Source organism: Microchirus variegatus, assembly GCF_963457635.1.
Source record: "Microchirus variegatus genome assembly, chromosome: 21".
In the NCBI taxonomy this organism is placed as follows: domain Eukaryota; kingdom Metazoa; phylum Chordata; class Actinopteri; order Pleuronectiformes; family Soleidae; genus Microchirus; species Microchirus variegatus.
Genome location: NC_139822.1, coordinates 17,815,615 through 17,834,305, shown reverse-complemented (window position 1 = coordinate 17,834,305; position 18,691 = coordinate 17,815,615). Strand labels below are relative to the sequence as shown.

General features: G+C 41.1%; 1 protein-coding gene across 1 annotated transcript in view; it reads right to left on the bottom strand.

Annotated features, from left to right (window-relative positions):
• Positions 1 to 18,691, bottom strand: part of suclg2 (succinate-CoA ligase GDP-forming subunit beta) — a 124,477-nt gene that overhangs the window by 80,617 nt on the left and 25,169 nt on the right. Inside the window, exon 2 of the mRNA XM_083907428.1 lies at positions 17,701 to 17,842. Within this exon, the coding sequence (XP_083763554.1) occupies positions 17,701 to 17,842 (142 nt within the window). The remainder of the gene's footprint in view (positions 1 to 17,700; positions 17,843 to 18,691) is intronic.

Below are 18,691 nucleotides of genomic sequence, written 5' to 3'. Positions count from 1 at the left end.
TTCCCTTCATTAGTGTGCAGAGGCCACATTATTCTGATAAATATACACAGTATAGCCAAGTCATTCACAGCGATATTCAGACCATCTGTTATTATTATAATTATATTATTCTGTTGTTGAATAACTACACAAATTTACAGTTGACAAAAAGTCCCGACGCAGACCTGGTGCTAACATCAATCCAGAGTGACCCCGTGTGGTCAAACCATGAAGTCAACATCCAATGACCAACCTGGACAAGAACGTCTACCTTCAAATCTCAACTCACTTATTCAGACTATACTATATTTTAAACACTATCGACTGACCTTGAGTTTCAAAGGCGCTTTGTAACAGTAAATTCAATTTCTCTGACTCAGATCTAAAACTGCCCATCACCCTATACCTGCCCAGTACAGAATACCAGGTCCTTTGTGTATAGTGTATTGTATTTTGTGTATTGTGTCTAGCCTGAACTGACACCTTCCCACAACATCCGCAGGGAGTCGGCTACCCGATACCTACATTAGACAAAGTGGTGTAAAAACTCCGCCTGGAAAGGAAGACACTTTGTCTATTGGAGGAACGCGAAAGTGGAGTTGCATAGCTTCGACCTGAAAAGGCAAACACTTTGTCTATTGGAGGAATACAAAAATGGAGTTGTTCGGGTATAAATGTAGATGGCTCACGATGCTCTGGGTCTTTCTCCGGCAGAAGTTCTCCATTTCATTCTTCACCAGCAGCAGAAAACACTCACATCTTCCTTCTATATTATTGTCATTTACACTTTCCAGAGCCCATGCATTTATTTATTCATTTATTTATGACTCGGATGATTGCAGGCAAAATAAATATGAAAAGACACCTAGCTAATTACCAACCGAGAACAAAAAACACAACGTCCCGCGGGCATCGCGGTTTCTGATTAGCCTCCTCGCCGCGTTTTTAACACCGCTGATAGCCCCGACAAGGCAAAACAACACGGTGTTGTTTGGATAGAAAACCTGAGATAATAACAACAGTCACGCAGGTCCCCGATGGAAACGGCACAAGACGGAACACGGCACTGCTCAAAATGCAATATTCCATAGGATGGGATTGAGGCCACGTATTTTTTCCGTTTGAAGTTCAAGAGCACCATAATGAGATCGGTCGCCTCAATAGACGAAGCAGCTGCTCGAGTGGCCTCGGTCCCGCGGACCAATGAGGCGAAGACGAGGAGGTCCAAGTGGTGTCAAGATGTACAGAAACACACAAAGCTCTAAGCGGATCAAACTCAAACGTGTCCCCTCCCCACTTCAGTCACATCCAGAAGCCGAAAGAAGAAAAAAAAAGGGCCGTAGTTGAGTCAACTCTTCTCGGCGCTAACCGTTACTGTCAGTCCTTTTTTTATTATTTTGAAAGGGGGAAGATGAAAGTGGTCTTAAAAGGAGCTTGAAGTGTATGAGACGGCTCCAGTGGGGACGTTGTGAACGAGGAGGGAGGAGAACGCGCAGCGAGAAGAGGTCCGTCCACGTTTCATGTTTTTTTAACCGCGTCAGACAGTCGTACGTCTGCGCGTCCCACGTGTCCTCGAGGTGCCGATTTTCCATCCCTTTCATTTCGCACACCGCCGAAATTGCTCGTTTGTCCAAATATTTTCTTAGCTATCAGCGAGACGGGGGTTGATATCACGGCGCAGAAAGCAGAGTATAATACAATTCCACGAAAAAGGACCACGGCCAGATCTAAAATAGACAAAAAAAAATGAGGATTAAAATGGCACAAAGAGGAGACTAATGGAGAGAGAAGAGAGTCGCGTCGCTTCTTTTAGGTTCACTGCTCCGCGAAGCATGAAATAGCCTTAATAAAACATCCAATTTAGGGCTAGTATTATCAAGATAATGGCTGTGATTACCGACCAAGTGTTGGGACACAATGGCATGAAAGGCGAACTGGAACATGACGTTGATGTGCCACAATAGCCGAGGAGGACTCAACATGCATGACGAGGCTTTAAAATCCCTTTGATTTCATGTCCTTCTGACGCTGAACATCATGTTAATGTTATTCCAGCTTGTATAAAAGAAATGGAATAAGCTTTTTTTTTCCAAAAATATAGACGATACATTCATTTCTCTCCTGAAAACACACAAACTCTGTATAATATTAAGTATTTACATGAGGAAAACTATTATTTCTACAGTAAGACTGAGCTAAAAAGTGTGTATCAATCGATTATATGATCGCATGTGACCAATAACTTCTGATAAAATATATAATTTAGCTTCTTCACTTCCGATCAGTTGTTGCTAAAGAGAAACTTGGACTTTGTAAGGTAGCGTTAGCGATTAAAACCGCCGATGTAGATTGAAAACATCGTCTTTTAGCGGTTGTTTGGTAGCTAGCCCACGATGCTAACACCTCTGCGCCAAATCACAACATAAAGTATCTCAAAGCACTGTACATAGCGAGGTAAAAGCCTTTACAATATTATAGAAAGAGGAGAAACCCAACAGTTCGCACAATGAGTAAGTATTCGGCATCAGAATCAGACTCAAAAATGTGCCTAGACAGGTTGGGGTGAAAGGAAAAATGGGGGCCAGAAAGGGGCGGAGAGAAAGTGCAGGAAATTATATTTTTAATATGACTTTGTACTCAAATACTCTTTATTATATCACGATATGATTTGCGATATCGGAGGGAATGGTAATTTTTACGTTATTCTCATTTTCATTGGAAAAACATATTTGAAATTATTGCCGTGTGATATTTGAGCGGATCTGTGAGAAACAAAGAGACGTGTACAGATCAAGACAATAATTCATCTAAAATTACACTTTGGACTTTAACAAATACTACTGTACCGCGATTTCGATAAGATTTTGATTGATTGTTCAGGCCTAGATTCCGGGGAACAACGTTAGCAAGTTAGTGCTCTACTCAGAAACAGACACTGTGATAAAAGGTTCATTTTCAGACAGACGTGCGTCTCAGGTAAAGCAAAATGAGTCACAGTGAGTGAGTGCGTGGCTGCTGTAATCTGATAACACGTCCTAAACGAAAGACCGTTCTATTTTACAACACAGACACGTTTGTTTGGTGCATCCATATCAGCCCAGGCCTGACTAACTGCCCCAGCAGCACATGTTCATTACAGGACTAATCTAGCCTGAAATAGAGGCGGAATTCTACAATGTCTCCATCCATAACAGGTGGGGGAGCCTTTAATTTGCCATAATGCTCAGTTGGATTCCTGCAAGAAAAGAAAAAAAATCCTCATTTATGGAAAAAAGAGTATATTAAAACGACAGCAGATGCCGGAGAGCGAGAAAAGTACAGGAGAGAACCCTGTTCTCGAGGACTCGGGTGAGGCACAAACGTCCTCGCAAAAGGCTGCCGGTGACGCTCGGTATTTCTGGGACAGATGGCAGAGGCGAGGCTCGGAGCGTCGGGTCGGGTGGGGAAGCATATGGTCGCAGCGCAGACGATCACACACACACACCGGTGCCAGGCCCAGTCGGAGGCGTAAACGCTTCTCCGCGAACCTGCCAGAGTCAAAGCGGGAATCCTTCGCGGGCCCCCCCGTGAAAATAAAAAACGTGCGGGCGGATCGAGCGTACGAACGCGGGTGATTTTTTACGCCACGTCTCGTGCGCCTTTGGCAATTTTTACTCGCTAATAAAGCATTGTGATGCATCGGCCGCAACCGAGACCTCATTTCTTACGGGATACTACAAACGCTGAAACAAAAGGTTTAAATTAACAATTTTTTTCACCTCGCACATAACGGCTTACTGACAAATAATCCGTGCCTCGCTCACATTTGTTACACAAAAAATGCAAAAGAGGCAACTGTTCTGCACGGCTGCTTTTTAATGTGCTGTGAATAATTCAAGTCTGGCAAGTGGCTAATTTTAATGCATCCATTCTGCAAAAAGAACTGCAAATGCAAAACAGTGAAGTGCAAGGAATCAATATCAATGTCGTTAGCAAGACGACTCTAATTTTTTATGGATTCTAACTGCCGTTTCTGTCCACTAGGTGGTGCTCACTCTCACTAAAGCCGTTGGGTGAGTTTATCGCAATATAATGTATGATTTCACAAATACGCAATATCGTGCTAATGTCGTATCGTGACACAAACATTGTGCTAATGTCGCATCGTGACATAAATATCGCGATACTGTTGTATCGTGCTAATGTAAATATTGTGCTAATGTCGTATCTTGACATAAATATCGTGCTAATGCATCGTGACATGAATTTCGTGATAATGTCGTATCGTGACATAAATATCGTGGTAATGTCGTATCGTGACATAAATATCGTGCTAATCCCATATCATGACATAAATATTGTGCTAATGTCGTATTGTGACTTAAATAACGTGGTAATGTATCGTGACATAAATATCGTGATAATGTCGTATTGTGACATAAATATCGCGATAATGTTGTATCGTGACAATTATAGCGATAATGTTATATCGTAACATAAATATTGTGCTAATGTCGTATCGCACTAATGTCGTATTGGGCTAATGTCGTACAACTATATGATATAGTATATAACACTAGTTAGTAGTAAGTATTACTAGTAAGTACTAGTAAGTATAAGATGAAGCTCTTCTCAGTCACACCTCTTAAATGTCTCATTTTATCCGTTTTAATGATTTCTTTGTTATATGGAGTAAATAATCCAGAAAATATGAACATTTGCGAAGCTGAACGACCAGAAAACGTGTTTTAATTATTAAGAAACTGATCAAAATAGTTAATTTAGTAACCGATTAATCGTTGCAGCCCTATAACTGTTCCAATTTTGCAAAATACCGTGATATAAGCAGCTTTAGTCATACTTCATATACCTCTTTCTCTCCACAGTGGAGTGAGAAAAGGCAGTTTTTACAGCCTCAGTGAACTTTCCTCACAAAATGGGTCTTCTTCCAACTCTTGCTGGTGTACCTGGGTGTATCCCGTGTCTCTACACACTGACAGTGATGTGGAAACACAGAGGGTAAAGTCTGGAAAAACCAGATCCAGCAGAGGCTTCAGTGCAGGGGAGGGTTTTCTTCTCTGCTGCACTTCAGTGCGCAACAGGAAAAAAAAAACAAAAAAAACACAACACACCATCTTCCACTGAGAGAGACACAATTATTTCACCCAACCTCTGTTTGCTGGTGAGTGCCTTCAATAATAAGATGCTTTCCGGGCTGGTGTGGATGACACAGTGTGCGTTGATGTGAGAAGGCAATGTCACTTTAAAAAAAAAAAAAAAAAAAAAAAAAAAAAATGTCTGGTGACATTTTCATTCACACATTTGACTCCGAACTCAACACTGGAACAGGCTGTGAGATTCTCTGAGGGTTGTGTGTGTGTGAATATGAACATATTTCCATGTTTAAAATGATCTAAACAGGCTTTAAATTTGTATTTTATTCACGCATTCTCAAAGTAACCCATAAAACGTATGATTTATTTTATTTTATTTTATTTATTTTATTTTATTTTATTTTATTTTATGTATCTTTTAACTCTTGTACATCTACACTTTTACCTCCCAATTGTTGCACAATAATTTCCCTCGGGATAAATAAAGCATCTTGAATCTTGAATTGAATCTTGAATCTTGAATATTCCTGTTCAGGCTGAGTGATTTAGGGGAAAAACCAAACTCAATGTCTTTTTTAAGTCAAAATTAGTGTCATTAAAACATGATGGAGCATTAGCATGTGATAGCATTACAAAAGGGTTACCAAAGTGAGGGCTGCAGCCCCAAAAATGTAACACTTTAGTATGTCGTCCAAAATGTGTAAACATATCACACTTTAGTATGCGGTCCAAAATGTGTCACAAATGTCACACTTTAGTATGTAGTCCAAAATGTGTAAAAATATCACACTTCAGTATGTCATACAAAATTTGACAAAAAGTCACACTTTAGTATGTCTTCAAAAATGAGTCACAAATGTCACACTTTAGTATGTCGTCCAAAATGTGTCAAAAATGTCACACTTTAGTATGTCGTCCAAAATGTGTAAACATATCACACTTTAGTATGCGGTCCAAAATGTGTCACAAATGTCACACTTTAGTATGTAGTCCAAAATGTGTAAAAATATCACACTTCAGTATGTCATACAAAATTTGACAAAAAGTCACACTTTAGTATGTCTTCAAAAATGAGTCACAAATGTCACACTTTAGTATGTCGTCCAAAATGTGTCAAAAATGTCACACTTTAGTATGTAATCCAAAATGTGTCAAAAAGTCACTTTAGTATGTCGTCCAAAATATGTAAAAAAAAAGTCACTTTAGTATGTCGTCCAAAATGTGTCAAAAAGTCTATTTAGTATGTCGTCCAAAATGTGTAAAAAATGTCACACTTTAGTATGTCGTACAAAATGTGTCAAAAAGTCACACTTTAGTATGTCATCCAAAATTAGACAAAAAGTCATAGTTTAGTATGTGTTCCAAATTTTTACTTTTTATAAAGCAGGTCAATCAAAAAAACAACAAATGTTCTCTGTGACTGATAAACAAAATTTCGAGACAGAGAAATTGCTCTCGTCATTCACCGACGTCTCACTTTGCAATAAACTACAGCCCTGGAGATGGCGTTGTCTCACGTCGTGATATTTGATATGAAACAGATTAATTGTTCGCACGTTTTCTGGCTGAAAATAAATCAATAAACTCTGCTGCTTTACAGCTGACGGATACGTCTCAGTTTGCAGATCGCGGGGCCCGGAGGCGTCGACGAGGTCTGAGCCGCCGCAGAGAGACGACGACTAAATGAGCCGAGTGAAAACAATCACTTTAAGAAACGCACACAACAACAACAACAACAACAACAGCGTTCCCTCGGCCTTGAGCGACTTCATTTTACACACCATCTGAGGCACAGTGATCCTCAGTCACTTGACTTAAAGGCTCTTAAGGATCGAGGGCACCCAAATCAAAGAGCCTCTGCGATTTCTGGAATATCTCATGACTGCCCCACTGCAACCAGACATTTACTACAGCATCTATTGATAGATTGTTGATCACTTCACGTAGAAGACGAGTAGAGCTGCAACTATTCAACGAGTTAACTATTATTGCCTCTATTTTGACAACTGACTAATCAGTTTATTTCATAGGGGTTTCACGTATCTCGATTGTAAATGAATATCGTTGCTTCGATCGAAAACGAATATCGACCTTTCGAAAGCAAAATGCGGAATTCAAGGATTCAAACAGTGTTGTTGTTGTTATCGTAGCACGACTACACGTTAGCTCCTTCCGCTAACCTAAAGCTGCTGCCAACTAATAGTAACCATGGCAGCTGCTGTTTCGAGACATCGACCGAACTCGAACCCTTGAAATAGTTTGCGTTCCAACCACGTTACGGTACGTAAACAACGTTAAGAGCGTCTAGCAAAGCACAGGACGTCATAAGGGCGTAGACGTAACAACTCCGCTAACTCTTCAGCTAGCTCCTCATTTGGAGCAAAAAACTTCCTCGAAAATCCAACTTGTGCTAAAGCGCTAAATAGCGCTAGTTATACGCGTGTTTGCGGCATCAGACGTGACCTTATTCAGTGGAGGGAAATCACGACGTTCCGGTCATTTAACAATTGAAACTGGTTTCTTTGCTTCGTATAACAAAGAAAAATCATTAAGTCTGACGAAAAAGAGCATCTCTGCATTCAAAGGAGATATTTTTGATGCAAGAAAGAAACTTCTGAGCATAGGGGATCCTCCGAGAGAGCTTTTATTTTGAAAGATGCTCGTCTCGGTCATGAGATATCAACAATTTAGCTCACAAGCTAGCAAAAAATTCTTTGAAGAGCTTATTTGGAAAGGGAAAAAGGTCCAATGAGGAGGCAGAAGAAGAAGAAGAGCCTTCAACTTAAAAGGAAATGCATTTAATAGACAACATCAGGATTTAGCGACCGCCGCTATACCCGATTCTGACGCTTCTTAGGACCCTGAATTGACTGAATAAAGCATTTTCCCCGAACCGTAACCAACGTCTAACCCAAATCTTCACCAAACCTTTGCCCTCAACTTCACCAGCTCCTGGGAAAATGAGTTCCTGCCTCATAAGGACCAGGTTCTGGTCTCCATGAGGACTACTGCCACTGAAAAAGTCGGTGTTTATGCCAGAAAAGATCCCAAAAGAGGTAACAAATACATGAACACACACACACACCTGCCTCATCAAAGAGTTGGCCGATGTCAAGGTAGCGCGCTATTATTCAGTGAGCCAACATATTAAACCAACTACGGCTCTAATAAGCACACACGAGATTTCGACGGCGATGCATAAAAGTGCTCTGTTTACACTGAATATTCATAGCCAAGCGAAATAAATTAAAATGATTTCCACCTCTGATAATTGTCGTTTCGCTGGCAGAGGAGCGGCAGAGGTAGACCGAGGTGACGAAGAAGGAGTGGGAGAAAACATTTTAATTTTAAGGAAGCGGCAGCCAGACACGGAGGAGGAGGAGGCGGCGAACACAAATACAGAGAGATTGAGCGACGGAATTTGTCAAAAAAAAAAGGAAATTCAGGTAGACGGCGACAATAAAGAGGGACGGCACGTTCCCGACTCATCTGATACGGCGGTGTGTATAAATATACGCCAAGTGTAACGCCGCTCCCATTCATCACGCCGGGGGCTCACAACGCGCGGATAAGAATCCAAAAGTGATGTTTTCTTCCGTCGCCGCCTTTGTCAGTGAACGATTGCCGGGGGGAAGGCGGGAGAGACGCGGCCGACATGAAAGGCTCTCGCAGGCGAGAAAATGTGGGTGTGATTTAGAATTCGGACTGAAAAATCCATCACGATTTCATCCTGTCAAACAGGTGGCGACACACACAAAAAAAAAAAAGCGGACCGCATAATCACATTCTGTTTAGCTGCAACAGGATACGGGTGTGTGTGCGTATACTGTGTGTGTAGGTGAAGATCTGCTTCTTCTGACGCGCAGAGATGAAATCTATTTTCATTACTCATGATGCAAACGGGCCTTGTATACATGTGCAACACGGTAACCTTCAGGCGATACCGGAGAAGATGGGTATCGTTGACCCGGTATCTAAGGGATGCGACGGTTCGTTCAGTGGAGGGATCGTTGTTCCACACGGACCGTTTTAGCAGACGCACAACGGGATGACGGAGAGTGGAAACGGCCCGTAAAAACGCAGAGAACGTCCAAAGTGTGCGACCGTTTTACTCGTAAACAACAAGCCAACAAGGTGCAGTGTCACCACTGTAAACGACAGCTGGCGTACCACAACGAGCATCCAGTTGCTAATGCTAACACGCTAACGTAAACCTTGGTGTTCGCCGATTTAACGTAGCTTACCGGATTGGACTGTATTTGTAGAGATGCTGTGACTCGTGTTTTTTGCGATTATTGATTAATCGAGGAATAATCGGTAGAATACTCGGTGGCGAAGATATTCGATAGCTACGGCCCTGGCGTACGGATCTATTTTTATTACTTATGATGCAAACGGGCCTTGTATTTACAACACGGTAACCTTCAAATGATACCAGAGAAGATGGGTATCTAGGGCTGCCATGATTACTCGAGTAATTCGAGTATTCGCTTCATTCAGTCCTCAATGATTCGGCATCTGAGCCCAAAGCATCCCGTTGCTAATGCTAACACGCTAACGTAAACATTGATGTTGAACGCTGATTTAACGTAGCTTAGCGGAGCGTACTGTATTCGTAGAGATGTTGTGACTCGTGATGCGATTACTCAAGGAATAATTGGTAGAATACTCGATTGCGAAAATGTTCGATAGCTGCGGCCCTAGCGTACGGATCTGCTTCTTCTGACACGCAGAGATGGAATCTATTTTCATTACTTATGATGCAAACGGGCCTTGTATGTACAACACGGTAACCTTCAAATGATACCACAGAAGATGGGTATCGCTGACCGATATCTAGCTCTGCGACGATTACTCGAGTAATTCGAGTATTCGCTTCATTCAGTCCTCAATGATTCGGCATCTGAGCACAAAGCATCCAGTTGCTAATGCTAACGCGCTAACGTAAAACATTGATGTTCGCTGATTTTACGTAGCTTACCGGAGCGTACTGTATATGTAGAGATGTTGTGACTCGTGATGCGATTACTCGAGGAATAATTGGTAGAATATTCATACTAATTACGAAGATAATCGATAGCTGCGGCCCTAGCGTACGGATCTGCTTCTTCTGGCACGCAGAGATGAAATCTATTTTCATTACTCAAGATGCAACCAGGCCTTGTATGTATAATACAGTATCCTTCAAATGATACCAGAGAAGATGGGTGTCGTTGACCGGTATCTTCACCTATCAAAGCAGACAAGTCGATCTGCAATGTTTATTTGATTAATTAGGGTTCAAGCACGACTGTGCAAGAACCCTCTTGAAATGCAAAGGATTATAGATTACTAAATTGTATGTTACAGCTTCCTAAATGTTCGCTATACCAAAGAAATCGTGACAACTGAACAATTAGTTGGTTTGTGGACCAATCAAGACTTCAAGAATTTGATTAGTGGTTAGCACTCCTTGCCTTTGCAGCAAGAGGGTTAGGGTTGGGGTTAGGAATGGATTATTTGTTTCAAATGGATGTTGCCGAGTTTTACAGCACAACACACAACAAACCACAAAAAAGCCCTCTGGTGGTGAGGTTGGAAGTACACTCGTCCTCACACCTCCACATGTTTGAGAAGTCTTGGTACACCGATACAATCCTCACAAACGGTGCCATTCCCTGCAGTTGTTCTTGAGAGACAGCAATAGTTTGCAAATGTGACAACAACAACAAAAAAAATATAACTTATTTTTTTAACGTTTCAAGTCTCAAAGTTAGTTTTAGAGGAGAATTAATAAGCTGTATTGGTGTCAGAACTGGTATAGGGAAAAAAAAAAAAAAAAAAAAACCTACGCAATGCTGTGCTGCAGCTGTTGCTGAGAGACAGCAATGATTTGCAAATGTGACAACAAATAGAACTTTTTTTTTGGTTTTGAGCCGTAACATTTGAATTTTAAAAGTGAGTTGCGGAGAATAATCAATAAGTATCGATAAGTATCAGTATTGGTATTGATAACATCCCCACAAATAGTACTTTTTCCTACAGTTTCAGTATCAATAAGATACTCTTGGTTTGATAAATATTGCTTTGTTCTACAGCTGTTGCTGAGAGACAGCAGTAATTAACAAATATCTTCATTTCAAGCACACAGCGTTAACATATTAAAAGTTAGGCAGTGGAAAATTCAAGGTCCAAAAGTTGATTTTTCAAGCCCCACAGCTGCTCGAGTTTCCATCCAAACGCCTGAGGATCTGGGTCACTGGTTCTTGGACAGACAGCTGCAGTTGTTGAGGGAGCGCCTACTCTCTCGAACTGTCCCAGAGGAACACGCGTTACGAAAAACTTTGTGATTACTCCCCGCGTGGCTCGCCCAGTATGGGGGCGCGCGGAAATCCAAAACCCCACTTTTCCACGAGCCATTAGCTGGTTGTGAGTCACTCCATCTGCCGCGCGGCGTAAACTCCTTTTTCCTGACGGATGTCGTTCAAGGTAATGGGAATCAATGGTCCGTGTCTAATATTCCACTTCTATTTATTTATTTATTTACTTCTTTTGATAGAAAAGGTGAAAGATTTTCGAAGCAACTTTGTCCTCAGACCTAATGGAACAAATCAATCAGTGTCCACTTGTGGGGGGAGTTGGACGAGTCCACGCGTCGTGAGGGGGGAGTGCGAGCGGTTTCTATACAGTAAAGCTGAAATTGAAATGTCAACCTAAATGCTGCATGGTTCAGTGAGTGAAGGGAAGAGTACTGGTAAGTATGCATGTGTGTGTGTGTGTGTACTGGAATTGGTTGCCTCTTTAGAACGTTATTCTGGCATAAACACTGATGTAGTCAAGACAACTCGTCCTCATGGAGACCAAAACCTGGTCAGAAGTTCATTTCTGAGGAACGGGTTGAGATTTAAAGTGTACGTAAACCTCTAATCTACTGTTTTTCAAGTGTAAATCAGTGTTTATAGTAATGTTATTTACTAATTGAGTAGCATAGTGTTGAAAGTATAGCTACTACACTCACATTTTGTCATTATTTTAGTCTATTTTAGTCCATGCTCACTCCAGACTCATGTCCCAGACTCCGGCTTTTATTGTTTTAAAGGTCAGTGTCAGATTTCACCACCAGGCCACGCCCCCTTACTGCTCCAAACTCTCCCCTCAGCTCTCAGCCCACTTACCTGGCATTTTGTTTTTCAAAATTAGGCATCGGGTGCAGAGGTAGCTGCAGTTACACGTTTAAATGGTGGTTTGGTCAAGGTTAGGCTTCAGTTTCATGACAAAATCTATGACGAAATAGAACGACAAAAAGACTAATTTCTTAGCTAGGTAGGAGTTTACGATGTTGATCTACCTGGATGTCAACACTGAGGAGGATACGGCATAAGTGACGGTGTTAGAAAGAAAGAGAAGAAATGACATATGGTCCGATTTCACGTCTGGAAGACAAAACCCACATGGAAACGAACTCAAAGACGGCGCCACCTACCGCCGTCTACCAATCATTGCAGTCTCAGCAGAGTCTCAGCTGCCGAGCAACCACGGGTTGCCAGTTACGTCAGAAAACGAAACCTAAAAGATTTCCTCGGTATTTTGAATTTGAATGTAGTAACCGTTTTTGGCCACATTCTTACATACGGCGCCTTTAATGCAGTTCACACTCAAACAAACCACTGCTAAAGCTGCTAATCGTGCTTTTTAAACAACAATACCAATTAACCTGCTGAAGATAATAAGAGAGCAATGTTTCACCGTCTTCTAACTGAAACAAGCAACCAATAAATAGACAAATAAAACATCTCAGGTTAAGAATAACTGTGTCCAAAACAAAAGAAAGTCAGTGCGGTGTCCTCTGAGAAGCACAGCTGCACAAACCGGTGTGCGCGCTCGTGTAATTATATGTGTTTCCTGTACGCATGTCATTCATCTGTGTTTGTGCTTCCACGCTCGACCGCTCTGTTGTGTGTGTGTGTGTGTGTGTGTGCAGGGAACCGGAGGCTCACAGCAGGATATCAGCGCCGCACAGAAATCCATCCCAGTCTCGCGCTCTCTCCGGTCGGCTCAGACGCTCCACACACACACACACACTGTCTCTGTTTACAGCGCAAAGCCACGGAAACAGAGCTCCATCCAGTCCTGGTTTCACACTCTGATTACCCCCAACACCATCGCATAATCCTCAGAATTTGGCGCGTTCGCAGTTTGCGTTTTTTTGGCCCGACAACTAAAAGAAGCTACTGATCTGTCATCTTTCTCTGGTTGGAACACGTCCGCGTGTGTGAGATAAACACAGACTCTGTGTACATGAGGAAATGAGGCGTGGTGAGCTGCATGTTTTAACTCCACACACACACACACAGGAGTCTGGCCGATGATGAGTGCATGAATGGAGATGAGAAGAAAATAAGCAGCTGTGAAATACACTATAGGGACGGCGGGCTTGATTTAGTGAGCGTGCATCGGCACATGTTTTTAATTTAGTCATGAACCGAACGCACGGCTACGAGAGGCGCGGGCCTTTTTTTTTTTTTCTGCTATTTTTAAATGTGATATTGCTTAAAGAGGCAAAAACAAAACAAACAAAAAAAAATCCTAAATTGAGGTCACGTATTCACACCTGATACTGTGGACAATCTGGAATAATAAATCACTTTTATCCTCTGCAAACACACGCACTAAAGTTTTAAGCGAACAAAGATTTGTCCTTAAAGGTCCAGCGTGTCACAAACACGTACACAGTATATATATCGCAATAAAAGCACGTAAAATAAACAAGATACCGTGTGCTATAACGATAATAACGATAATGTTTGCTCCAGTTTGCTTGTCCTCGACTGTTTTGGTAACTCATCTTTCACTTTTTTTATGAAAACGGCAGACGAAAAAAAGATTTGCCCGACGTATTTCCTGGTTCATGTGCCGCCAGTTATTAACTGCTATAATCCTAAAATTAAGTTAAAGAGAAATTATTAATGACCCTTAATTCAAACGTCAAAATTTTCATTACATTATTAACAATTTAAATATTTATTTACCCTTGGGTAACAGACTGTAAAAAAAGTAAAATCTAAAAATCAGCAACAGCGTCTTCATGGTTTAAAAGGTCTAAAATGACTGGATTGGATGTTTTTCGGATTGGATTTGTGTTATATCGTTATCAGTATTGGACAAAAAAAGTGATATCGTGCCCTATTTATCCCTAGTTTAATAGCTATTAACAGCTGCTGCAAGCGAGAATTCATATCATACAGCACTCGGTAGAGGAGGACGGAATAAACACTCCCTGACTGGGAACTCAAACTCACAACAGGAGGAAGCTCCAACAGCTCAAAAACAATTATGTTACATAGGTTTTACATTGCCTTTCTGCGTGGAGTTTGCATCTTTGCATGCAAGACTTAGTCTTAATCTAAGTTTATTAACAGCTGCTGCTAGCGAGAATTCATATCATACAGCACACGGTAGAGGAGGACGGAATAAACAGTCCCTGGACAACAAGAGGAAGCTCCAACAGCTCAAATACAATTAACTTACCGTATTTTCCGCACTATACGGCGCACTTAAAAGCCTTTAATTTTCTCAAAAAAAACGACAGTGCGCCTCATAATCCGGAGCGCCTGATATATGGATCAATTGGTAAAGTTTGACTTTATCTGTTTTGTGGACATTCTCTTTAGCACAGCTCCATCTAGTGGATGCATAACGCAACCCCAGTCAAACGTTTGACTGCAATATCTTCTATTCTATGCGCCTTATAATCCGGTGCGCCTTATAGTGCGGAAAATACGGTACGTAGGTTTTATGTTGCCTTTCTGCGTGGAGTTTGCATGTTTGCATGCGAGACTTAGTCAAAGTCTATTAACAGTTGCTGCTATATCATACAGCACTTAGTAGAGTAGGACTGAATAAATATTCCCTGAACAGGTAAATCACCCACAACAGGAGGAAGCTCCAACAGCTCAAATACAATTATCTTACATAGGTTTTATGTTGCCTTTCTGCGTGGAGGTTGCATGTTTGCATGCGAGACTTAGTCTAAGTCTGTCTATTAGCAGTTGCTGCTATATCGTACAGCACTTCGTAGAGTAGGACTGAATAAATATTGCCTGAACAGGGAAATCACTCACAACAGGAGGAAGCTCCAACAGCTCAAATACAATTATCTTACATAGGTTTTATGTTGCCTTTCTGCGTGGAGGTTGCATTTTTACATGCAAGACTTAGTACAAGTCTATTAACAGCTGCTGCTATATCATACAGCACTTCGTAGAGTACGACGGAATAAACACTCCCTGAACAGGGAAATCACCCACAACAGGAGGAAGCTCCAACAGCTCAAATACAATTATGTTACATAGGTTTTAGGTTGACTTTCTGTCAACGTGTTCTGTGTGGTCGGTTTCCTCCCTCAGTTCAAAGACATGCATATTTACTTAACATGTCTATGGACAAATACTATCTGACTTGCTAGAATAAAATAAAAAAGGACTATGACTTGCAAGAAAGACAAAGAAAAAGAAAAAAAAAAATCAGCCCTCGAGTCAATAACAGTATCTTATTAAGTCGTCTGTTCCTGTCCAACTCCTCTGTCCTCACTTCTCTTGACGTTACATTTCTTATCCGACTAAGCAATAAAGGTATTGTTGTGGAAATACATCTCCTCTCGCCTCCTCCTCCTCCTCAGTGCATCTTTGTCTGAATGGTAACCAGGGCCAGCGAAACAGCAGCAGCAGCAGCAGCAGCAGCAGCAGCACTCCAGGCGCTGAAGCCCAAAAGTCAGCAGTAAAGAGCAGCATCTTCGCTGGCTGACAACCAAAATGGATCCGCTATCAGAGAGCTGCTGCTGCTGTAGTCGGAGAAGACACTGAATAAAATATAAAGCTACGGGGCGGAAATGTGCGGCGCGTGTGCTCGGGCGGCGAGGAGGAAAAAGAAGGGGGGGAGCGAGGGGGAAGGACGACAAAAAAGCTGTGTGGGTTGCACGAACAACGTGCGCTAAAATCATCTTTCTTCGTGCATTTGTGGAAGATTTGTGCAGCACACAAAAAAAACCCAGCAAATGTTCGAGGGGATTCAAGATGAACGAATTAAAACACAAAGAGCAGAGCGTGAGCAAAGGGGGAGAGGAGAGGTCGCGAAACTAATTAATACGGATGAATACGCCGTGATGTAAAGCAGAGCAGGCACAGTCGCTAAAAAAAACAAAAAAACCGAACAACAACAGGCTTCCTCGCACAAAAGCAAACGCGTAAAGATGCGATTTAACTTGATCAAACTTCAACCCCGATTAAGCACAGCCGTTTGCAAACGCCCCGTGGCAGGGCCGCAGATCAACGCGAGCGCAAAATAGGACTGTCAAGGTTTCGCAGTGTGCTACGGTGCAATTACACAGCAATTACATCTAAATCACAGCTCAACAAAAAACCCCAAGTCTAAGTCATTATCAGCAGCGGGAAGATATACGGAGTTAAACCAATGCTTTGTGTATGAATCTGCTACATGTGTTGCAAGGTCACAGTTTGAATTAAATCATGATTATTATGTATTAATCAGCCAATTATTGCAAAAAACATTATTCTCAAAAACTACCAAAACTTCATTTTTAAATCCAAAAGCTGATGACATGTTTTATGTATTTTAATGTTTATTTATGCATTATTTTTGGATGAAAGTGTTGGATTTACCAGTGAGTGAAGTAAAGCATGAACAGTTATATTTTATTATTTTAGGAAGATAAGAAAAAAAGGCTAAATATATTATCGGTCAATTATCGGCTCATAATATTAAGCCGATACCCTGATTTTGAAATATATCGGCCATGGAATAACCCGGATCTGTCAAACTCTATGCTTCTGCTCTGCTGATAGTTTTGCCTGACCTGGCCCGCCCTTGCATTTTCGTGTACACTGCCGTTCACTTAGAAATGTCCATATTTTTGAAGGAAAAATATGGAAAGGAAAATACTTTCAATAAATACAACATTAAATGAATCTGCTCTGCTGATAGTTTTGCCTGACAGAACCCGTTTTCTCACTCAAAATACAAAAAAAACCAATAATATTCCATCGTTTCTGTTCACAAAGACCAAAGAGAGCTAGCTTAACGACATCAAACAACAACATTTTCAAAATTAATGGGGTCACTTAGAAATGTCCTTATTTTTGAAGGAAAAGTACTTTTTTTTTTTTTTTCCAATAAATACAACATTAAATGAATCTGCTCTGCTGATAGTTTTGCCTGACAGAACCCGTTTTCTCACTCAAAATACAAAAAAAACAAACAATACAATAATCGTTTCTGTTCACAAAGACCAAAGAGAGCTAGCTTAACGACATCAAACAACAACATTTTTTAAAATTAAAATCATGCACCCGCAGCTTTAAGTCACACATTTTATAATTATATACTGTTTTTTTTTTTTATTTTCTTTATCAAAGTTTAAGCTTAAGCCTTGGGAGAGCCTGTGCTGATACAACATTAAAAAGTGATGTTTTACAAGGTCTGCCTTGTTGTGTTAAATTAAATAAGAGGGATTATAATTAAAACAAAATACAAAATTAATGCCCTGAAAGTGAATATTCTGCGACAGTATTGATAGGCGGGGGGACTCGGGTCTGTGTGTGTGTGTGTGTGTGTGTGTGTGTCCCACACTCACCGAGTCTTTTCGCAGCCTTCAGAGCCTCAGAAGCCGTGTCGGCCACGTAGAAGCGCTGGACGGCGACGCCGCTCTCCTGCATCAGCTTCTTGCTCTGGTACTCCTGCAGATTCAGCCATCGCCTGGGACTCAACCAGGTGCACTGGAGGAGAGGGGTGGGAAAACAAAAGAGTTACAACACACACACACACAGGACAAGAATTTCCCCCCCAACCAAGACCAACGAGAACTCCAAGCAATTCAATTCTTAGAAAACAGGTTCAAAAGTGGAGCCGATGGGAGCGGTTAACGAGATGCATTCAAAGACCCTGGTATATCACCCATAACTTCTGCTAGATCGACAGCAGATTGAGTTTAGAGGAGCAGCTGCAAGATGCATTCAAGTAACCTTGAAACCTTCCATTACCTCTGCAAACACACATCAAGTCCTCGAAGTAAAGGTTCGCTGCTGCTGACACCTTAGTGATAATAGATGGACCGTAAATTTAGTAGTCACTGGAGTGGAAAAGATTTGTTTTTACAAGACTTGGAATCGAAATGTCATCTCTAGTGTCTTCTACAGCAGGGGTTCTCAAAGTTTTGATACCTGAGGGCCAATTTAGGAACCCAACATCTCAAAGAGAAAAAAAAAACGGAAAGAAATCCCATTTGTAATAACTATGGCGTCTTAAATTTGACAAAACCGACATGCTATACTACGTTGTCCAAAATGTGACAATTTTTTTGGAAAAAAAATGTTGGTCCAAAATATGACAAAAACGTCATACTATACTATGTCGTCCAAAATGTGACAATTTTTTCGTAAAAAAAATTTTGGTCCAAAATTTGACAAAAACGTCATACTATACTTTGTCGTCCAAAATGTGACAATTTTTTTGGAAAAAAAATGTTGGTCCAAAATTTGACAAAAACGTCATACTATACTTTGTCGTCCAAAATGTGACAATTTTTTTGGAAAAAAAATGTTGGTCCAAAATTTGACAAAAACGTC